Raw genomic sequence first — 18,757 nt, 5'->3', positions numbered from 1 at the left:
TAGCCTGTTTAAATCTTCAAGTAAACAGCTTTTGTTAACTCTCACATAAGTGAATTTAATAAATGAAAAAAAAGCATCCTTAATATAAAAGCTTAATATAAAAGCCTTTGTCAGAGGCCCAAAACGAATTTTGAATGTGGCTTTACAGGAATTAATGTAAGCAATCTGGTGATGACTTTGCTTCTTTTAAAATAAATCCTAAGGCACTATGAATTATTGAAAATTATGTAGTTGAAAGAAATCCTCTGAATTGTATTACTTTCTTTACTGGAAGATGGTAATGCTCTTTTGAATGGGAAAGCAAACTATATTAAATTTAAAAATCCAAATACTTTACTTTGAGACAATACATTCAAATTCTTTCTTTCTTTTCAGGGCGTTAACATATGTATGTATTGGGAAAGCTTTGGGCATCTGCATAAAATGTATATGACTACTTAGAATGTAGACATACTTGTTTAGACTTCTTTAAAGTCTACTTTTCTTTAAAGTCTACTTACTTTTAAGTCTACTACTTAAATTTTATCTTTAATATTATGATCTGGGGAGTAAGCTTAAAGACTGCAGTTTCTATCTATACACACACCGTGCCTGGGAGATACTTGTCCGTTTGTAAGAGCTGCTGACTTTGAAAACGTCTGAGAGGACCTGTTGAAGTAAAAATAAAATATCAGCTTAAGCATTAGGCAAATTATTCTGCAAGCAAAACCAGGAAGATTTTCCTGAGTTTTAAAATGAGCAGATTAATAAAAGTTTCCCACTTTTGGATAATACATAAGAAAGACACCATAGCACTTCAATTGTTTTGGAAATCCCTGAGTCAAGCTCTATATTCCTTTCCTCTTGCGGAGAAACGGACTGGTTTCTGACCAGGACTGAATGAAGAGAAGTATATAAAAGAATGAAATCTCTCTTTTGACTGCCTGTAATTTTTTTTTCTTTTCTTTTTTACTGATTTACAAAATAGTTGATTGATGTTGCTTCTCATGCTCATGCATGGCTGTAATTAAATGTCAAGGTCATGGAAATGCAATCTTAGTCCTATACATGCTGAGTTTTCAAAGTTACTTTTACTAGTTTCTCATTTTGTCTTGCTCTACCCGCGTAGGCACAGGGAGGGAAATGATTGCTTTCGCTTCATACTGTTGAGGAGCTAGAATGTTCTAGAGACAGAGCAGGGGCCAGGGGCCCAGCAAGCATTTGTGGAATGCTCGTGCCCTACCCCGGCCCTGGCTGGCTTGCAGGCACACGGTCCTTTCGAACGCACCGTTTAGGCGTGGCACGGATGTGATTTTGTTTACAGGGCAATGGTCCTCCTGGTTACACTCTGCCAGGAATCCAGGCTTATTTCCCAGAAATAATGCTCTTCCAAAGGGTAGATAAATATTCCCTCCCATTATATGGAGAGTTAATAAGATAACCTGAGAACTACAGGCACACACCCAAGGCAGCATTGAGTGTGCATAGCTGAAGCACGTACCTGTCATGAGGAAGAGTGAGGGCATGCATGACACCACAAAGGTGAGTGGCCAGAGCCGTGTAGACCTGGGCACCAGCCACCAGCAGGCTGCCTCAGAGCTGCAGGAGCGGAGGGGGCAGGGGGGATGCACCCGGCAGGATGGACAAGGATTGAAGAGATTGAGGACTGTACAGGATCCATAAGGAGTGGCAGCTAGGGGAGAAAGCCCTCTCACCTGCATTTTCCAGTTGACATGTGGAGGTGGATGGCGGAGGGGAGAGAGAGGGTCGTTAATAGAACAGGGTCTGTTTCCTTAGAATAGAGCCCGCAGAAAGCGCCAGATGCGCAGCGTGCACCTCACTGCAGGTGCAAGCGGAGAGCAGGCCCAGCTCAAAGGGCATGGCTAACTCTGCCCTGGGACTGTGGGGGAATCTCTGCTGAGGGCAACAGATTGAGTCCTGTCATAGCAGCTGAGAAGTCATTCTCTAGATGTGAATTTAAAAGTTAAGTGTATTCGTGGCACAACTCAATGGAAAGGCAATGCATGCCGGAGGCATAACGAGAATTTTAGGGGGGCCCAGAGTGAAGGTGTTATGTGAGAAAGGAGAGGGGAGGGGGATGAGAGACTTGGAAGAGGAGCCTCATGGGGGAGCTTGGGGAAGAGCATCCAGGACCAAATGAATGAGTTGTATGTGCGTGTGCGTGTGCGTGTGCGTGTGTGTATACGTGTGCACACACATGTATGTGATCATATCCACGCTCTCCTGATCACCTGAGAATGAGCATCTCAACACAGGGGAGCAGACCAAGGGAAAGATAATGATTTCAATTTGGGACATCTTCCATGTGCAGTGCTGTGGGGTCTCCATGCAGAGTTGGCCAGGAGGTAGACAGAATTATGAGAGGAAGGGAACCTTTATCAAAATAAACGCAGAGCTATCTAGGTTGGCATGGGCAGGAGAGCCTCCATGTGGGGAGGGCAGCCAGAGCCCGGCACTTAGTCACTGTCCCTTCAGGGAGAAGCACAAACAGCACTCTCCATCCTTAACACAGCGTGCCCACACCGACATTTTGCATTTCCCATGTCACTCTGTAGGGCAGCTCAAAAGAATATACACTGTTGAAATAGATGGTAACCCAAGGTGAATGAAAGACTTGCCAGAGAATATTCCTGGAAGGTTTCCATTAAAAGTAATCAATTTCACAACCTGCTATAATGTCTATAGATCATCAGTTCTAAGAACACATTGATCACTGTGATGTTCTACATTGTAACATCCCTGAAATTCCTATGCATCTGCTGGGCACTGATGGCCAGGCTGCCATCACCCTAATCACATTTAACTTAGCTATTAGTCCTATGGCATGATCGGGCAGTGAAAACCCTCAATATTTTAGTCAACCAAAACCTTAAAAGAGAAGAAAGCTCATTTGATAATGATAAAGGAATCGATCCACCAAGAGAATACAACAATCCTAATAGTTTATGTACCAAAGAGAACTTATGAATACACAAAACAAGAGCTGATCGTTCTGCAAGAAAAAACAGAAAAGTCCATAGCCTGAGATTTCAATATCTCTCTCTCAATAATCAACAAAAGGAGAAAATTGGCAAGAATGTAGAAGATTTGAACAATACTGCCAACCAACTTGACCTAACTAGCAATTATGGACCAAGCAGAGTACAAGGTGTTTTCAAACACATGTAGAATATCTGCCAAGATAGACTGTATTTTTGGCCATAAAATAAAAGAAATAAAAGCACATTTACACCTAGGGAATGTACATGACTCTTTTTTTTTAAGATTTTATTTATTTATTTATTTATTTATTTATTTATTTATTCATTCATTCATTCATTCATTCATTCATTCATGAGAGACACAGAGAGTGGCAGAGACACCGGCAGAGGGAGAAGCAGGCTCCCTGCAAGGAGCCCGATGAGGGACTCGATCCCAGGACCCTGGGACCACGCCCTGAGCCAAAGCAGATGCTCAACTGCTGAGGCACCCAGTCATCCCTATACATGACTCTCTATAGCAAGTGACTTTGTAATTGCCAAAATGTAGAAATAACCCAAAACCCCATCAAAGATGAAGGGTCTATTCAAAACAATGGTCTATTCACACAATGGGCCATCACTTAGCAATAAGTAAATGAACAGGTGATGTACACTACAAATAGATGAATCTTAATGTAACTAAGCTACAAGGAAGAAGTCAGGTAGAAAGTGGAACCTGTACAATTCCACCTAAATAAAGTGCTAGGAAATGGACCCACAGAGATAGAAATCAGATCGGCAACTCCCTGGAGAGAAGATGAAGGTGGAGGTGGAGGGGAAGGATGTCAGGGAGGAATCACAAAGGGACATGAGGAGGCACCTCAAGATGGATGAGTTCGTTTTCTCAATAGTGGTGATGGCTTCACAGATAAACATGCATGTGACAAGTGGAACTGTATACTTGTAAGATATGCAGTTTATTGCATGTCCATTATAAAATACTGAAAACCTCAATGAATAGAAATCCAAAATTTGAAATGAGATGAAAGCCTTGTCTCATGTTCTTCCCGTCCTAGTGGGACATGAAACAACAGTGCAACCTATGATGAGGAACACACAAGACTCCAGACTCTGTATGTTACAGGTAAACATACGTCCCTCATAGATCGTTTCTGTCCGGTGCCTTAGAAGACAAGGGGCTTTGCAACTTATTTGTCCATGAAAGGGATTTTTTTGAGTCACAGGTCGAAACTGTGGGCTAGAGCCATAACCCAGGATCTACAAAGGAAAGAGCATCTAGACCATCCAGATTACAGAATAGAGCTTTCAATGTAAGGCACACAGGTATGACTGCAACTTCTGCTTGTTCATCTTCCCTGAGAACTGCTGGTTCATCCTCCTTGAGAACAGGCAACCCTCCAGATGCAGTCTCATGCTCTCGACTTGTCTAATATTCACCCAAGACTTTCACTGCAGCAGCATAGCATTTGGTTCTGACAGGTTCCAGAACTAGCAGAATTCTGCGTCTGGGAGTCTACATTGGGAGCCATGAGCCTAGAGGCAGCTGAAACCTAATATGGGTGAGGTGGGAAGAGGTTGCCAGAGGGCAGCTCAGAACTCTCCTGAGGATAAAAACACGAGATTCCTGCAGAAGGACCTGCCAGGCCCCTTCTGACAAGAGGAATGGGAGGGGTAGGTGGATGGAAACAGGACAAGCATGGCAGTGGCCTCATCTTCTGGGCCACCCTGGTGTGCCTCGGGGCCCATGCCCAAGGCTTGTTCCTGGTTACCAAGGATGACTAGTTCCTTGTCTGATGTGTCATATTAATAATTGATAATAAGGTGACACTGAATGATTTTGTCATTGATCACACTAACACTTTGACTTTTCAGGAATGTGTATCTTTCTCCAAAAAGGAGTTAAGGCATCTTGCAAACAAAACAGAAGAAAACAAGCAAACAAACACCATATGAAAAATTCAGCACCTAGGAAACCAAGTAAGCTAAGCAGTGAAGTGCATAATTTGTTTTGTTGTTGTTTAGATTTTATTTATTTATACATGAGAGACACACAGAGAGAGGCAGAGACGCAGGCAGAGGGAGAAGCAGGGAGCCCGATGTGGAACTCGATCCCAGGACCCCAGGATCACGACCTGAGCCAAAGGCAGACACTCAACCACCGAGTCACCCAGGTGCCCCTTGAAGTGCATAAATTAAACCCAGATTTTGAGCGCTGCTCAACCTACCCGGAGAGAGGTGGGAGCACCCAGCAATTCTGAGAAGGGAGGACCACTCTCCTCATGCCCTGCTCTTGGTCTGCAAGATTCAGACACAACATTGGACAGCCTTACCACATCCGCTTTCACCACAAATGCATAAATATGTTTCATTTACATAGAGCTTGACATAATATTGAGGTACAATTCAATAAAAATCAGACCTAATGTGAAGTATAATTTCACTAAAATGTTTATTGTATCTAGTCATTCATTGGGCCCAGAGACAGAAGTTGGCATACCTGCATTAAAGCATCCCTTAGATTATCTTCCTCAATATTATTTCATGGAAAGCAGGCTTTGGCAGGCAGCTGGGCCGCAGGAGATAACAATGACAATGGTTAGTGTGGAAGCAGATGGCCTTAATTGATGGTTGGGGACCGACGCCTAAACCCTGGTGGCCAGATAAGCAGGGATAGAGTTAATTCTTCCCTTAAAAAATTAGGAAACCTGATGGGAAGGCTACCCCACTTGGCACAGAGGCGGGCTGTAGGGGCAGCTGAAGGCAAAGCCATTGTCCTTCTCAGAAAGCAGTGTGGGCTCTGCCCCAGAGTGTGAACCTCTGTGCAGTTGGGAGCTCAGGGTCCCCTGCCACAGAGCAGCGATTCTGTCCCTGTCAGTCCCTGGGCCACTTCCTTCACTGGGACCGGAGTCCTGTGAGGAGGGCAGACTCCTGGACCCCACGCCAAACCTGCCGGATCTGGACTCGGGGGTATGTGGTTTAACATGCTCTCCGGTAGTCACAGATGCTCTGAAATTTGATAACTATGCCCCTAAAGCTCAGAGCTTGAAGAAAGTCTCCGAGCTGGTGCTCAGAGATGGCTCAGGCCGGGGAGGGGGCAGACCCTCTCCATTCATCCCTGATTCCCATTCATCCACTTTCCTCCTTTGTTTCATTGCTTTTTTCTCTGTGCATTTATTGAGCAACTGCTGTATTTTAACTCTGCATAAAGTGCTTGGGCTCAGAGATGGATGGAAGATCTAACAGCACACAAGGCCCCAGGAAATAACTCGGTCTGTGGGGTTTGGGGACGTTTATCAGTGAATGGGGGAGAACCCCTAGCAGCTAGCATTGCTTTGATGTGGTGAATGGTCAGCCCATCCTTCTGAAAATAAAAAATAGGACATTTGTCTTTTCTAACCATCCCTGGTCCACGATAATAAAACTCTGGGCTGGTTCTGTTTCAAATTCTGGCTTAAAGACTTTAATGTAAGGCTGTATCTCCCGCCCCTCTGCCAAAAATAATCAAAATCCAGGTGCCCGAGCCCAGCCTATGTTATAGCACCAGTGTCTGGGAGAGATGAGCCTCACTAAATGAGTCTTCCCCAAATTCTGTTTGGTATAAAAAGAGGAGGGGGTGGTGGTATGAAACTGGAGCCCTGGGCCATGGTGGGTGTCCTGAGAGCTGAATGTGGAATTTGTAGCAGGAGGGATTCGTAGGCTGCAGAGATTCTGTGAACAGCCAGCACTTCCTTCGGCGTGCTCCCTGTTTTCCAGGCACTGTACAAACCCCTGAGAATTCAAGGATGAATAACCTTGGGTTTCTTTCCTTATGGAGCTTCAGACCAAGCAGTGGAGGCAGGGAAGCTCACACCACACAGATCTACACACAGCTCCTCTGAAATCCCTGCTGGTCACGCCCGAATATTAGTGTTTCTCTTCTATTTACAGATCAATTCTGGTTTCCTGAGCTTCTTCGCCTTCTGTCTGCTGCACCCACCTGTCGCCTCCCAGTCCCCCCAGGGTAACAGTGATGTGCAGAGGCCCTAGCTACCTGTGCTGCCCAGGACAGCTCCAGTGGGAGGCGACTGGTTCGTGCAGGCAGACTGACTACTGTGCTGGCTTCCTGTTATCAGCGGGGTGTGGAAATACCAAAAGGACAGCCTCACTTTCTGGCCTGATTCTGGTATTTCTCTTTGGGTTTGCGAAGGAAGCATGGAGATTTCAGAAGCAAAGCCTCACACTGTTAAGCAGATCTTTAAAAGCTGGCCATTGTGGTAATAGGTCAGTACTCCTGCTGCAGCAGGGGCCCAGGCCAGGAGGAGCCCGGGGGGGGGGGGGGGGGGGGGGGGGGCTTAGGACACTGCCACTTCATATGGAAAAAGGGCGGGGTGGTCAGGTCCAGAGAGGAAAGCGTGCCTTCTTTGGAATATGGGATGCCTCTTTCTCTCCAGTTATACCCAACTTCCAATGCGCGTCCCCTTGTGTGTCACAAAATTGTCAACACATCTGACTACCTTTATGGCAAACACAGCTCTCCCTTCATTTACTCTGCCTTCATCATTCTTTCATCCACCCACTTAATAAATATTTGGAGGGCCTTCCAGGTGCCAGGCAAACATGTGATCAGCTGGCACATAATGGTATGACCGGCCAGTCGTCCAAAGAGCCCCTACCTTGGTTTGCTGGGTGCCGAGCTCTAGTTCAGCTACCATGGCTGTCAGCGTGGTCTCAGTGTGATCCAGAACCCTCCGTGGCTCATCACATGGCATGGTGCAATTCCCAGAAACTCCATCTTTCCATCCACTGCTACATCCTTGACATATAAGGCAGCTAAAGGCACAAAGGTTTGTGTTGGTGCCGCCTGCACAGACGGTAGAGGCTGCTTCTCGGCACAGAGGGGATTTGAGGCAGAAAGACTGAGGTAAAAGAAAAGACAAATTAATTAGCTTGTCAAATCCTTCTTCTCGGAGAGCACAAATGCAACAGACTCTTGGATAATGAAGTATCATTCCCCAGTAATGTGGAGGTTCCATACCTTGTTTCTCTTCATGTACCAATTTTTGTTTCAAAGGTATTTGTGGATTAGTAACAGATGTCACAATGGTTGGATAAGATGTATAGAGGAACATTATGCAGCATAAAATAAGTCAAATTACTCTTAAATCTGTATCTATGCAGGCCTAGATGTTAAACGATTGGAACATGATTCTCATTTTTTTACATGGAACTCGGTGGATATTGACATTATTTTAATAAAAGCAGTTAATAAGTGTTTAATGACATTTCTAAAAATATTTCTCGGCTTGCTTGAATATTCTGGTACTACTCTCTTGCCACTCATTAATTTATGGTTTGTATTTTGCACGACTATCATGAGGGAAATTCTTCATTATAGTACCATAATTAGTGGGGTTTTTTTCCAAATAAAGGCAAAGAAAATTGTATGAAATAAATACATAAGAATTTATTAATTTTGCATGTGACTACCAACCCAAACATGTCTACCCCATCGTCAGAACAGCTAGACCTACTCACTTTTAATTTATTTTGTAATCAGATTTATTTGTCAAGGTAGAAGACAGATTGCATTTTATTTAGCAGTTTGTTAGTGTCTGAGTCTGTTTGGGCTGCTGTAACTAAATGCCACAGGCAGGGTGGCTTATAAACAGCAGAAATTTACTGCTTGCAGGCCTGGGTGCTGGAAATTTGAGATCGGGGTGCCAGGATGGGCGGGTACAGGGTCTCTTCTGGCCACAGACGTCTTGCCATGTCCTCACATGGTGGAAGGGGTAAGGGAGGCCCGTGGGGTCTCTTTTATAAGGACACTAATCCCAACTAGGAGGTCTCTGCCCTAATGACTTGATCATCTCCCAAAGGCCTCACCTCTTAATACCATCATCTCAAGGGTTAAAATTCCAGCTTGTGAATTTGGGGAGACACACAATCATTGGGGTCTCCAATGCCAAGGCTGAGCTTGCATGAATACACAGCCTTCCACCAGAACTGATGTTAGTGTCAGTCTTCGGTCTGTTTGGGGGGAATTATCAGGGAGGGAGAAGAACCGAACCTATAAGTCTGTTGAAATTTCCAGGGGAGGATTTTGTTCTGTTGTTGAAAGAACTGCTAGGGGTCCCACAGTTTTTACCGTAGCTTCTTGGTTCCACGGTCAGTTGCTCTCTTGGTAAGTTTACAGTGTTTCAGTACGCAGATAAACCCAGACAACGTTCATCTAGACACTTATCCCTCACAGAAACGGTGCCAAAATACCGAGAATCCCATTTCATTTCCCCATTTTTATAGGAAGAAATCAGGTTGTCAAAGGCAAGGCTCACTTAGCAATTAAGCCTCTGAGAAATAGGGCGTAGAGAGAAATGCACTTCCCCAACCTTCAGGGAGGAGCCCTCTCAGACACCAGTCCTGTCCCAGAGCATGGTACCTGTGCCCAGAGGAGCCATTACATGAACGAAGAAAGGAATGAGTGACGTTTACTAACAGGTGTGTATAACCTCATTCAATGACTAGAATACCCAAGGCCCGAAAAGAGCTTGAAATCCACTTGACGTTGAAGGGGAAGTGAGAAGTTCTGTACTTGGGGCAATTTGGCAAATCTCTCCAAGTTACTATGTGGCAAGTGTTTTTGTTCAGACCAACACTGAAAAATCCAACCTTTCCTCCCAAGAGCTAGATGGCCATCTATTTCCTCCTGAAATAGAGGAGGAAGTAGGCAATGCATTAAAATTCTTTTTCTTTTTTTTTTTTCTGTACCTTCTTAGAGTATTTGGTTGTCTCGACTACATGTGTGGCCACTTTTAAATACTGCCTTGTTTCTGTAAGTAGCATTTTCCAGAATCCAATGGCAAAAAGAGAGGGATCTCCAGTGGTCTGTTTGATCCTCATCAGTTTACAGCAGTGGATGCAGAGGGAAATATGCCGAGATTTTTCCAGTGACTAAGCGTTTCTGGGTCTGAGGAATGTGTTTGTGAAAGCCTCCTCTATAAAAAGGTTTCAGATCACCACGATTCCACCTAGGACTCTGGCTTGCAAGTTGCACCATGATCTGCAAGTGAACTTTGCTAACTTACAAAGCTTCGATGGACTGAGAACAAGGGAAATTCAAATTTTATTTTTTAAAAACCTTGAAGCGGGTGTACTTATGGGACCAGCACTCCTTAGCGTTAATAAAGACTAACTTGTTATACTTTGAAAAGGCAAAGCTCAATTGTGCACAGGGGACTGTCAGAAGAGTCGCAACCCAGCATCTTTAAACTAAAAGCCGCACTGGTGTTACTCAAGCGTCCCTCAGCATCTCTATGGCTTTATCATTGTGCCAGAGGGCACTTTGCTCCCTCAAGTCTTTTTCCTTAAACTGGTTCCTCTGCCAGGTATTTTCATTGTCTCCTTAGAAAGTTCTAGAACAATTCTGACAAATCCCTCCACTTGCGAAAAGAGTCGTAGTGTGGCATTTCCATGTGCTATGAAAAGAAGTGCCAGGGTAGGACATTGACGGATACCATGAGTGGCACTCCGGGAAGCCTCCTGTCAGTATCGAGACCAGACTCCCAGTGCCTTTGTCAGCAACTAGCACTCCTGCATCTCATTTCCCTGTGTGGCTCAGCTGCTGCTGAATCTTTCCTTACATCTTTAAAACAAAACTATTATGCAAGGTCTGAAGCCATGATGAACATTTACTAATGAGTCTGTATCCCCAAAAGTAGATTTAAAATTTTAATCTTGACTGGCTTTTAAATGTAACCTAAGCCCAATAAGGATCTCTATTAAAAAAAAAAAAACAGTCTGAAGCATTATGGAGCTCTGGCATCGTGGGGGAAAGTGCCGATTTCTTATGCTATTATGAGCTCCCATTCCCCCTCTTTTGGAGAATTAACATATTATGCAAATTATTTTACAAATATGGTGCAGATGTCATTAATAAAACATGAAAGTGGGATCTGAGTCCCCTATTAGCATTTTCATTGTGTTTCCAGTCCAGTATGCGCCTACAGCTTTCTCCACCTCCTGAAAAGCTCTGTTGCCATCATCAGAAGCCTCTATTTGATAGAGCATCAAAAGTCTTTGTGCTGCAGAGCTGATGGAGCTCTGGGGATGAGGAGGAAGGGCATAGCAGGAGGGAAGCCCGGGAAGAGTCAGCACCACCCCTGCTGTCTGAGTACCTACACTCTTCACAGAGTCATACTCCCCTTCCACCTGTTTCCCCGGGGATGATGCTACCAGCTTGTTTATGGATGCTCACTAATCAGAAGGTCGAATTTAGATATGGTCAAGTTTACTCTCTTCTAGTTGGTGGAAATATCATCTGGGGCTGGATTCAGAACTGCCAGCACAGCACGGTTTGACCTTCAGGGATTTGCTCTCCAGTGTTTGTTTTGAACAGGAGATGGGGTTTTCTGGGTTTGGGGTGAGGCTTCTGGTTGGCCATCTAGAAGAAGCTTTGGTTTCTGCTATTGTGGACATTCAGACCAAACACACTTACTTTAAAGCAACCCCCATCTCACCGTCAACAGGCAGGAGCTATTTGCAACGCAAAAAAGTTTTCTAAACATTGGCAGTGTAGGAATTGTCATCAGTCCTAACAAGACATCGCAGAGATGCAGCAATGTTGATAGCCTGCGTAGAAATCACCCGAGGAATATTATTCTGGAAGTTATGTCCCAAGCACGCATTCTAAAATTAATTTCTCAGCCTACTGGAAACTAACACTGCTAATAATTAAAAGGTGTGTGTTATCAGGGGGCCAGATAGGAAAGGAATTTATATCTCTTCACCCAGATCAACTCAGGTGAAATCATGTAGATTATTCAGCGGAAAAAGGACCCAGCTGTTGCCTCGATTAACCAGATTGGGGAGGGAATGTGGTGACCATCAAGTGATAGGGGTGAGTGAACAAAAGCTGGGGGGCTGATAACCTGGCCAGGCTGCCAGAACTGACCATGGTCAGGGTGGCTTTACTGGCCCTCTCTGCTGGAGCTGGGTGGGCCCCACTGCTGCTAACAGGTGCAAGTCTTCCCCCTGTTTTGGAATCCTTGTTTCTGCTGTCAATCACAGGTGACCCTTTGGGACATTGGCAGCAGCTCAGAGGCAAGGATGCATGTGTGGATGACTCTCCTGCCCAACAGGTAAGATCCAAGCAAGGAGAACCCCTGACTCACAGCCACCAATAGCACCATCACTACACCTTATGAACCACTCGTAGGAGACAGTGTCACTGGAGCTCCTTGCCTTGGACCTTCTTTGAGGTACTCGAGCTGTACTGAGTTTTCAAATATTTAACTTTAACCTGTTTAATATTTAGTAAGGCTAAAGAAATAAAAGATGAATTATTGAAGAGATTAATGTCTTTAAAACCAAAAAAGTCACAGCTAGGCAGCTTTGTATCAAAAACTCATTTCACAGGCATTAATTTTTTAATAAAATGCTGATTGTGTGATGAAGTCGTGTTTCTAACTAGCCCGGTTACTCACTGGGAAGGGCATCCTTATTTTCCCCAGGCGGCGTGCAATCTGAGTTGAATTCTTTCTTACGTAGGTCCTAGAAACTGTTGGGAAAAAAATCGGAAAGGACAGACTCTGAATTTTCCTCCTGATTTGTAACCTGAGTTAACATTTGAAACCCTGTGACATTGGAAACCTAGCCCAAGAGGGGGTGGACATGGCTTTTCAGACCATAACTGCAGACAAAGGGATCGCCGTTAGGAATTGTGTTTTCTGGGGGCACAAGGAGAGGGAGGAGAGCCAGGGTGGTGAATTCAAGCAGAATCAATAGGTGGGTCTTTGTTAATAGAGAAATCTAGTGTAGGAGCCAGCACAGATGGCGGTGTGGGGGAGGGGCGGGCATCTGGGAGGAGACAGAGGAAGGACGGTGGCTAATTTCTCCCCCTACCTTTTTTTGTTGTTTTGGCCGTGGATGTGATTTGCAATGTCATCTTGTATATCTCTTTCATCTCCGTAGTTGAGAAAAGGCATGATCCTCACATCGATCACTACAACTCACAGAAACTCCTTAGTAATGCTTTTCAGGGAGTGGGGCCTTTCAGCGGTACGTGGAAGTAATAATGCAGAGAACCCTGCATCGCATAGTGTCTTAAAATGAATATTACATGTAAAGGCAGAAACGTGACGTAGGTAAACAGACAATGATTTGGGGAACATTGACGAGATGTAGGTTAAAAAATAATTGTCACTGGGAGAAATTTTCGAGGTCATAAAATCACATGGAAAAGGGGGAAAGAGAATCTCAGACTCAGAAAGAAGGTTAAATTGTTTTAATTGGAAAAGAAGAGCGTCGGCCTTGGTGGCAAGCACTGTAAAATTTACTTTCTGCATAGCGACACTTTATGGGGATTTATGCCTGCCCCACTGCAGGGATGCATTTGTAAATGCATATTTATAAGTCCTCCTGAGGCTCCGAAGCAAAGCAGTATGACAGTGAGGCTCCTCTGCTCAGGAAGTGACTGAATCCTGCACCCCTGGGCTGAGGGAGGCTCCAATTATCAGAGAAGAGGGCCCCTCTGATCTCCTGGGGGAGGCCAAGCCTGCATTGCTCTTCAGGATCTTTCAGAAGCTCTAAGAGCCACGTGTATTATTCCAAAGCACGGTACGGGCGTTGATCGCCACATCGGTGGGGGAGAGAGAAAAGAAGAGAGGGTGGCTCTGAAATAAATGGGAAGCCACCTTCAAGAGATTTCTGTTTCAACAAGCTGGATGCATTCCTTTTGTGTTTGATTCTTTTGAAGGAATCGAAACTGGCTTCTGAGGTGAAGGGCAGCTGTGTCTGTAGATAGAAAAACACACTCCCGTACTTCCCTTTTCACTGGAGAAAATGCAAGACAGTGAACACTCCTTTTTAAAAACATCAATATTTTCTATTTATAGAGCTTGTAGAAATGGTTTGAAGTCAACAGCAATGAGAGCCAATGCTTTCAAATTCCACACATGCAAAATAAACTTACAAAGATCTTTAAAAACATCAGGTCAAAGGTCCAGAAATGTACATCTGAGTCTACCATCTTGATTTTGTTTGGAACACACAGAGTGAGTACTTAAAATAATTCCAGAAAGCAGTTTTTACGGCAACTTTTACAATCTGATCTGACCCAAACTGCATGTTGACTTGAGATACATTGTTAGAGGCTTGTCTGATGATTTTTGGTAGGTTGTATGTTTTATTTTTCCTGAGATACAATGCATGTATTTCAGAGAAAGAAAAACCTCCCAGGATAGGGATTACAGTTATGAGAAATCATTCATTGCAAATATTTGTGACTGACTAGACTTGGATTTGCATAAAGGTCTCCAAGCTGCGCTGTTGTACTTGGAGATGCTCAACCTTTTCAATCAAATACAAACTTTTCTCATTTTGGGGGGAGGGGGGAGAAGGGTGGAAAGATTGTGGCGATTTTATTCACACAAAGCCCTTGTTACAGCGCGCGCACACACACACACACACACACACATCCTTGTTTTTATAAAACAGTTTATTTTTTAAAATCTTTGGGAAGCCTTAAAGTGTCTTCCCTGGATGTGCCCAGGGGAATGCATGCACTCAGGAGCCGGATATCATCAGGCAGAGGCCCGAGCAGCTTCTGAGCGACGTAGAGACCACAGCAAATGCTCCCGTTCCACCTGCACCCCGAGAACTCTCAGCAGATGGCCTGCCCTCCGAATTTATGGCATGCACACACCAGGTTACTTGCGATTCGCTCTTCACCATACGCGGTTCTCCCCCGTCGGTTTTCGTCCTCCTTGTTGGCGCCTCTTCTCGGTGCCCTGGGAGCGTGCCTCCCCGGTGGCATCTCTGTGCCTCTGCCCATGTGTCCCTGACTTTCGCCTGCAGGCCTGTGTGCCTCAGTTTCACCCCCGACTCTCGTCCTCAGCTGAGGGCAAAGCGACCGCCAGCCCAGCTCGTGATCCGGATGCGCCTGAAATCCTCCTGTGCGGAGACAGTCTCCCTCTGGCCTTCCTCTGACCCTGGCTCCCATCCCGGGAACTGGCGGGAAGCGGGACCCACCGTGGCACCCAGCAGACCCTCATGCCTGCCCGCACCTGTCCCCAGAGGGTTGGGTCCACCCGGCTTGTTCAGCCTGCTGGTCCTCCCTGGACCACTACTGTGAGTGCTCCGGGCTTTTGCACCTCGCTCCTCAAGCTGCAGCCTCTCTGCCAGCCATCAGTGGGGAGCCACTGACCGCAGAGTGCCTGCCCTTGGCCTGTCGCTGACCCAGTCGAGGCAGCCACTCACTGCAGGGGGAGAGAGAGCAGGGCTGCAGTGAGAGGGACAGAGCACTCCTGAACCCAAAGCAGGTGCGGCAGAGGAAGAAGGGATGAGATGAGAGGGAGGAGCATGTCCTTTGGAGTCTGTAGGCAGCTCTGCGTGGTTGGAGCAAGAGCATAGGGTGGCTTGTGCAAGGCAGGAGCAGGGGTGCACAGATGGACTAAGGAGGTGCCGGAGGGCTGCACCTTACAAATTTATGGAAGCTGGTACCTTAGCCTGGGTCCCTGGGAGGTTCTTAAGCAAAAGAGTAAAATAATCTTGTTTGCATTTTAGAAGCTGACTCCCGCAGCTGTGTAGGAACAGGCAGGAATGGTCCAGTGAGAAAAGAAAGCAGGCTGACCAGTTAGGAGGAGATTTGAATACTTGGTGGTAAAGTAGCCAGAAATAAGGGTTGTCTAAATGAGCATGTCTGCAGCAGCGGGATGAGCCGATGCAGAGATTCCTGCCGGGACGGCCTGCCTTGTGACACCTGCGCCAGGGAGCAGCCTCAGCGGCCCTCTGCCACAGGACGAGACCCTACAAGACGAGTTCTTCCATCAGCAAAGGAAACAATGGGAGGAAATCTAAAGCACAGTACAGCTGCCATATATTCTTTTCCAGTTAAAAGCACCTTACCTGGGTTTCTGGGTGGCTGCATGAGGTGGTAAATATAGATAAAGAAACCTGTCAAAAAACGAAATGCGATCTGCTCAGTGAGAATCTGAAAATAGAGCTTTTCCACAAAATTCTTTTTTTTTTTTTATTTATGATAGTCACACAGAGAGAGAGAGAGAGAGAGAGAGAGAGAGAGAGAGAGAGGCAGAGACACAGGCAGAGGGAGAAGCAGGCTCCATGCACCGGGAGCCCGACGTGGGATTCGATCCTGGGTCTCCAGGATCACACCCTGGGCCAAAGGCAGGCGCCAAACCGCTGCGCCACCCAGGGATCCCTTCCACAAAATTCTTGATGCAGATATAAATAATTGAATGTATCTCCATCATATGGCTGAGTGACTGTGTGCACAGCTGTATCTTCGAATGGAAAACCCCAGATGCCTTCATTGTTCAGAGCAGAACTTCTCTAAACTTCTGAGATCCTTCTAGAAACAAAGGCCCCTTTCTTCTCCATCTCTTCCGCCTCTAGAAGAGAGTGTTATTGCCATCAGCCCTTAGCCATCCTGTGATGGTTTGTGATTTGATTTGTATGCTCCCAAACTTGCGCACAGGGTAGCAGCAGAAAAAGCAAGTGGCACGAGGAGATGCCACCTTCATGAACGATGGCTGTCCGCAGGTGTGAGCTTCTGTAGCTGGTGGCTTCCCTTCACTGCCCCAACACCACCCGAGCCCTGTCTGTTCCAGGGCTGACAAGGCTGCAGATGCAGAAACTTGTCAGAGCTCATCTGCTACTGTGAACCTCACACCTAGGAAAACAAATTCCAAACATTCTCTTCTTATGTATGTATTTATTTATTCATTCATTCATTTGAGAGAGAGAGAGAGGGAGAGAGAGCACGTTCATGCAAGTGGGATGAGGAGGGGTAGAGGGAGGCAGAGACAGAAAATCTCAAGCAGATTCTGCGCCGAGTGTGAGCCAGACACTATCTCACAACCCTGAGATCATGACCTGAGCTGAAACCAGGAGTCAGATGCTTTGCCGACTGAGCTGCCCAGGTGCCCCAAAACTATACATTCTTTTTTTTTTTAACTATACATTCTTGATGACAGTGCCTTATATCAAGGGCTTTGACACAGGACCGAGAGGGGAAAAAAAGCCTATGAAAAGGGTTTGTAAGTCCCAATTTAGAAATCTGTATTATACGCATCATTTGTGATGTGGGAGAAAAAAAGAATAGAAAGTATTTTTAAAAACCTATTACAGTATCTTCTGTTATATGATGAATGGATCATTTTAAATTAAACTATTTCATGTGGTTGGTGCATGTGCGAGGAAGGACAGCTTTGGTGGCTGTCGCTGGTTCGTCCACTCGCTGAACCGTGTTTCTGCCACTGGGACAGATGCTGGTTTTCTGGGATGCATCAGTCATGATTCCTCTATCTGAGAGCTCAGAGCTGAGAGCGAGAGAGACCCACAACTAAAACCCAGCGTGACACGTGTTACAGAGGTCATAATGCAATGTGACATGGATGGTAACAGACAAATGCAGAGATGTCCTGGTCCTGGAAGGGGAGAGCACCTGCCTTTGCTTATACCACGGAGAAGATTGTGTAGTGACCTCGGACCCGGAAGAATGCATTAGTGCTTATCAAACACTCTGCCTTCCTCGAGCTGGGGGAGCACAGGCCTGACACCAGAAAACCCCAGAACCCACCTTTCTACGGAGACTCGACAGGTGGCAAATCTTCAGATACTGGCACCTCCGAGCATATCAGTGGAGAACGTGCTATTTTCTGATCTTTGTAATTTTAAAACAGATCTTCATTTCAACCATGCTTATTAAGCAGAAGATTCCAGGAATCTTGGGTGGGCCTCGGAGGTGGGTGTCTTTCTTGCTCCTCTTCACTTGGAGGATCCCTGCCAGGGTTGCCACACTCATGGATGTCTACACCTGAAAGCGAAACAGACAGTGGGCTCGCCCACGATTCTCTCTGGTATCTGGTGCACGCGAAATTCTACAGTTTGGGCTAATGATTAAGCAGAGTTATGGGGCCCAAGCAAGGCCTTTTGCTCCCCACTCCTTCCTCCATGAGAGCAGATTCTGTGCACCACCACCTCGGGCACAGCGGCAAGCTGGTGCTGAGAGGACACACTCTGTCTGCTTGGTGTGGGTCTTCTTATCCATAGGTGCCACGGCAGTAGGCCACCTGCTGAAGTGACTGTGCAGGAAAGAGGAAGCAGAGGAATGGCCGACAGTTGTCTGTGTGCTTCTAATAAAGTGCTGCAACCCTGCCCCGTAGCAGACCCAGGCCCCAGCATCTACCCTGTGGGATCGAGTTTCCTCCAACTCTGGCACATGGTAGGGTGGCTTGGAGGGCTGTGTGCGTGTGTATGCGTGTGTGTGCAAGCATGAGTGCCATAGGGAGAGACAGTTTTGAGCTAAGGTTTCATCCTCCTTTGGACAGACCCAGAGCAAGAGCCCCTGTGTCCAGTCACGCTGTGACCAAGGATGGAGGGGATGAAGATAAACACAAGAACCGGATTTCTCTAAACACATTATCTCGCTGTCAGGGAGCCTGTCATCTCAACAGGAGCAACATTTCTCAAACAAAACTGATGGCTAATAATACACATTAGCCTTATAGACGGGATGGAGCAGGCGAGAGCACTAAGCTGGTGTCTCTGGGGAAGGTTTGGTTTTGGAGGCCAGATTTTAACTACAACTTGAACGATGGACTCTGCAATAAACAAAGTGAAAGTGGCATTTCAGATGGCTGAGCCAAAAGCAATGCTAAAAGTTCAATTTCTCAACTAGTTATTCAACAAATCCTTTGAATTTGGCATTATAAAGTTGTGACAATGACCAAGTATCCTAATGATCTCACATAAAACACTTCTTCCTGTCTTACAGGTAAGAA

The 18,757-nt window shown here is 45.8% G+C and overlaps 1 protein-coding gene across 6 annotated transcripts; it reads left to right on the top strand.

Annotated features, from left to right (window-relative positions):
- Window positions 1-1,429: 1,429 nt before the first annotated feature.
- Window positions 1,430-15,922, top strand: LOC129516324 (uncharacterized). 6 transcript variants are annotated; one of them, XR_008665746.1, is made up of 5 exons: window positions 1,430-1,521; window positions 4,037-4,104; window positions 4,205-4,304; window positions 4,854-4,958; window positions 6,909-7,281. XR_008665746.1 is itself a non-coding variant. In XM_055335650.1 (3 exons), the coding sequence occupies exons 1-3, from the start codon at window positions 1,486-1,488 to the stop codon at window positions 15,890-15,892; spliced, it is 843 nt and encodes a 280-aa protein (XP_055191625.1). In that variant the 5' UTR covers window positions 1,460-1,485; the 3' UTR covers window positions 15,893-15,922. The 6 variants fall into 6 exon arrangements, 3 of the variants coding, with proteins under 3 accessions (XP_055191625.1, XP_055191624.1, XP_055191626.1); XR_008665744.1 differs by having other exon boundaries at window positions 4,186-4,304; XR_008665745.1 differs by lacking the exon at window positions 4,205-4,304.
- The last annotated feature ends 2,835 nt before the right edge of the window (window positions 15,923-18,757 follow it).

Source organism: Nyctereutes procyonoides, unplaced genomic scaffold (assembly GCF_905146905.1).
Source record: "Nyctereutes procyonoides isolate TBG_1078 unplaced genomic scaffold, NYPRO_anot_genome, whole genome shotgun sequence".
In the NCBI taxonomy this organism is placed as follows: domain Eukaryota; kingdom Metazoa; phylum Chordata; class Mammalia; order Carnivora; family Canidae; genus Nyctereutes; species Nyctereutes procyonoides.
Note: the sequence above shows the minus strand (reverse complement) of the source record. Positions and strands in the feature narration are given on the sequence as shown.

Bases quoted from the DNA above. Each gene is read 5' to 3' on its own strand.
- LOC129516324 (XM_055335649.1), top strand. From the start codon at position 1,486: ATGAGGAAGAGTGAGGGCATGCATGACACCACAAAG. The intron at 1,522-14,505 runs GTGAGTGGCCAG...GGATGTGCCCAG, and splicing joins GCATGCATGACACCACAAAG to GGGAATGCATGCACTCAGGA. The intron at 15,084-15,660 runs GTGAGTGCTCCG...GCATGTCTGCAG, and splicing joins GTCCTCCCTGGACCACTACT to CAGCGGGATGAGCCGATGCA.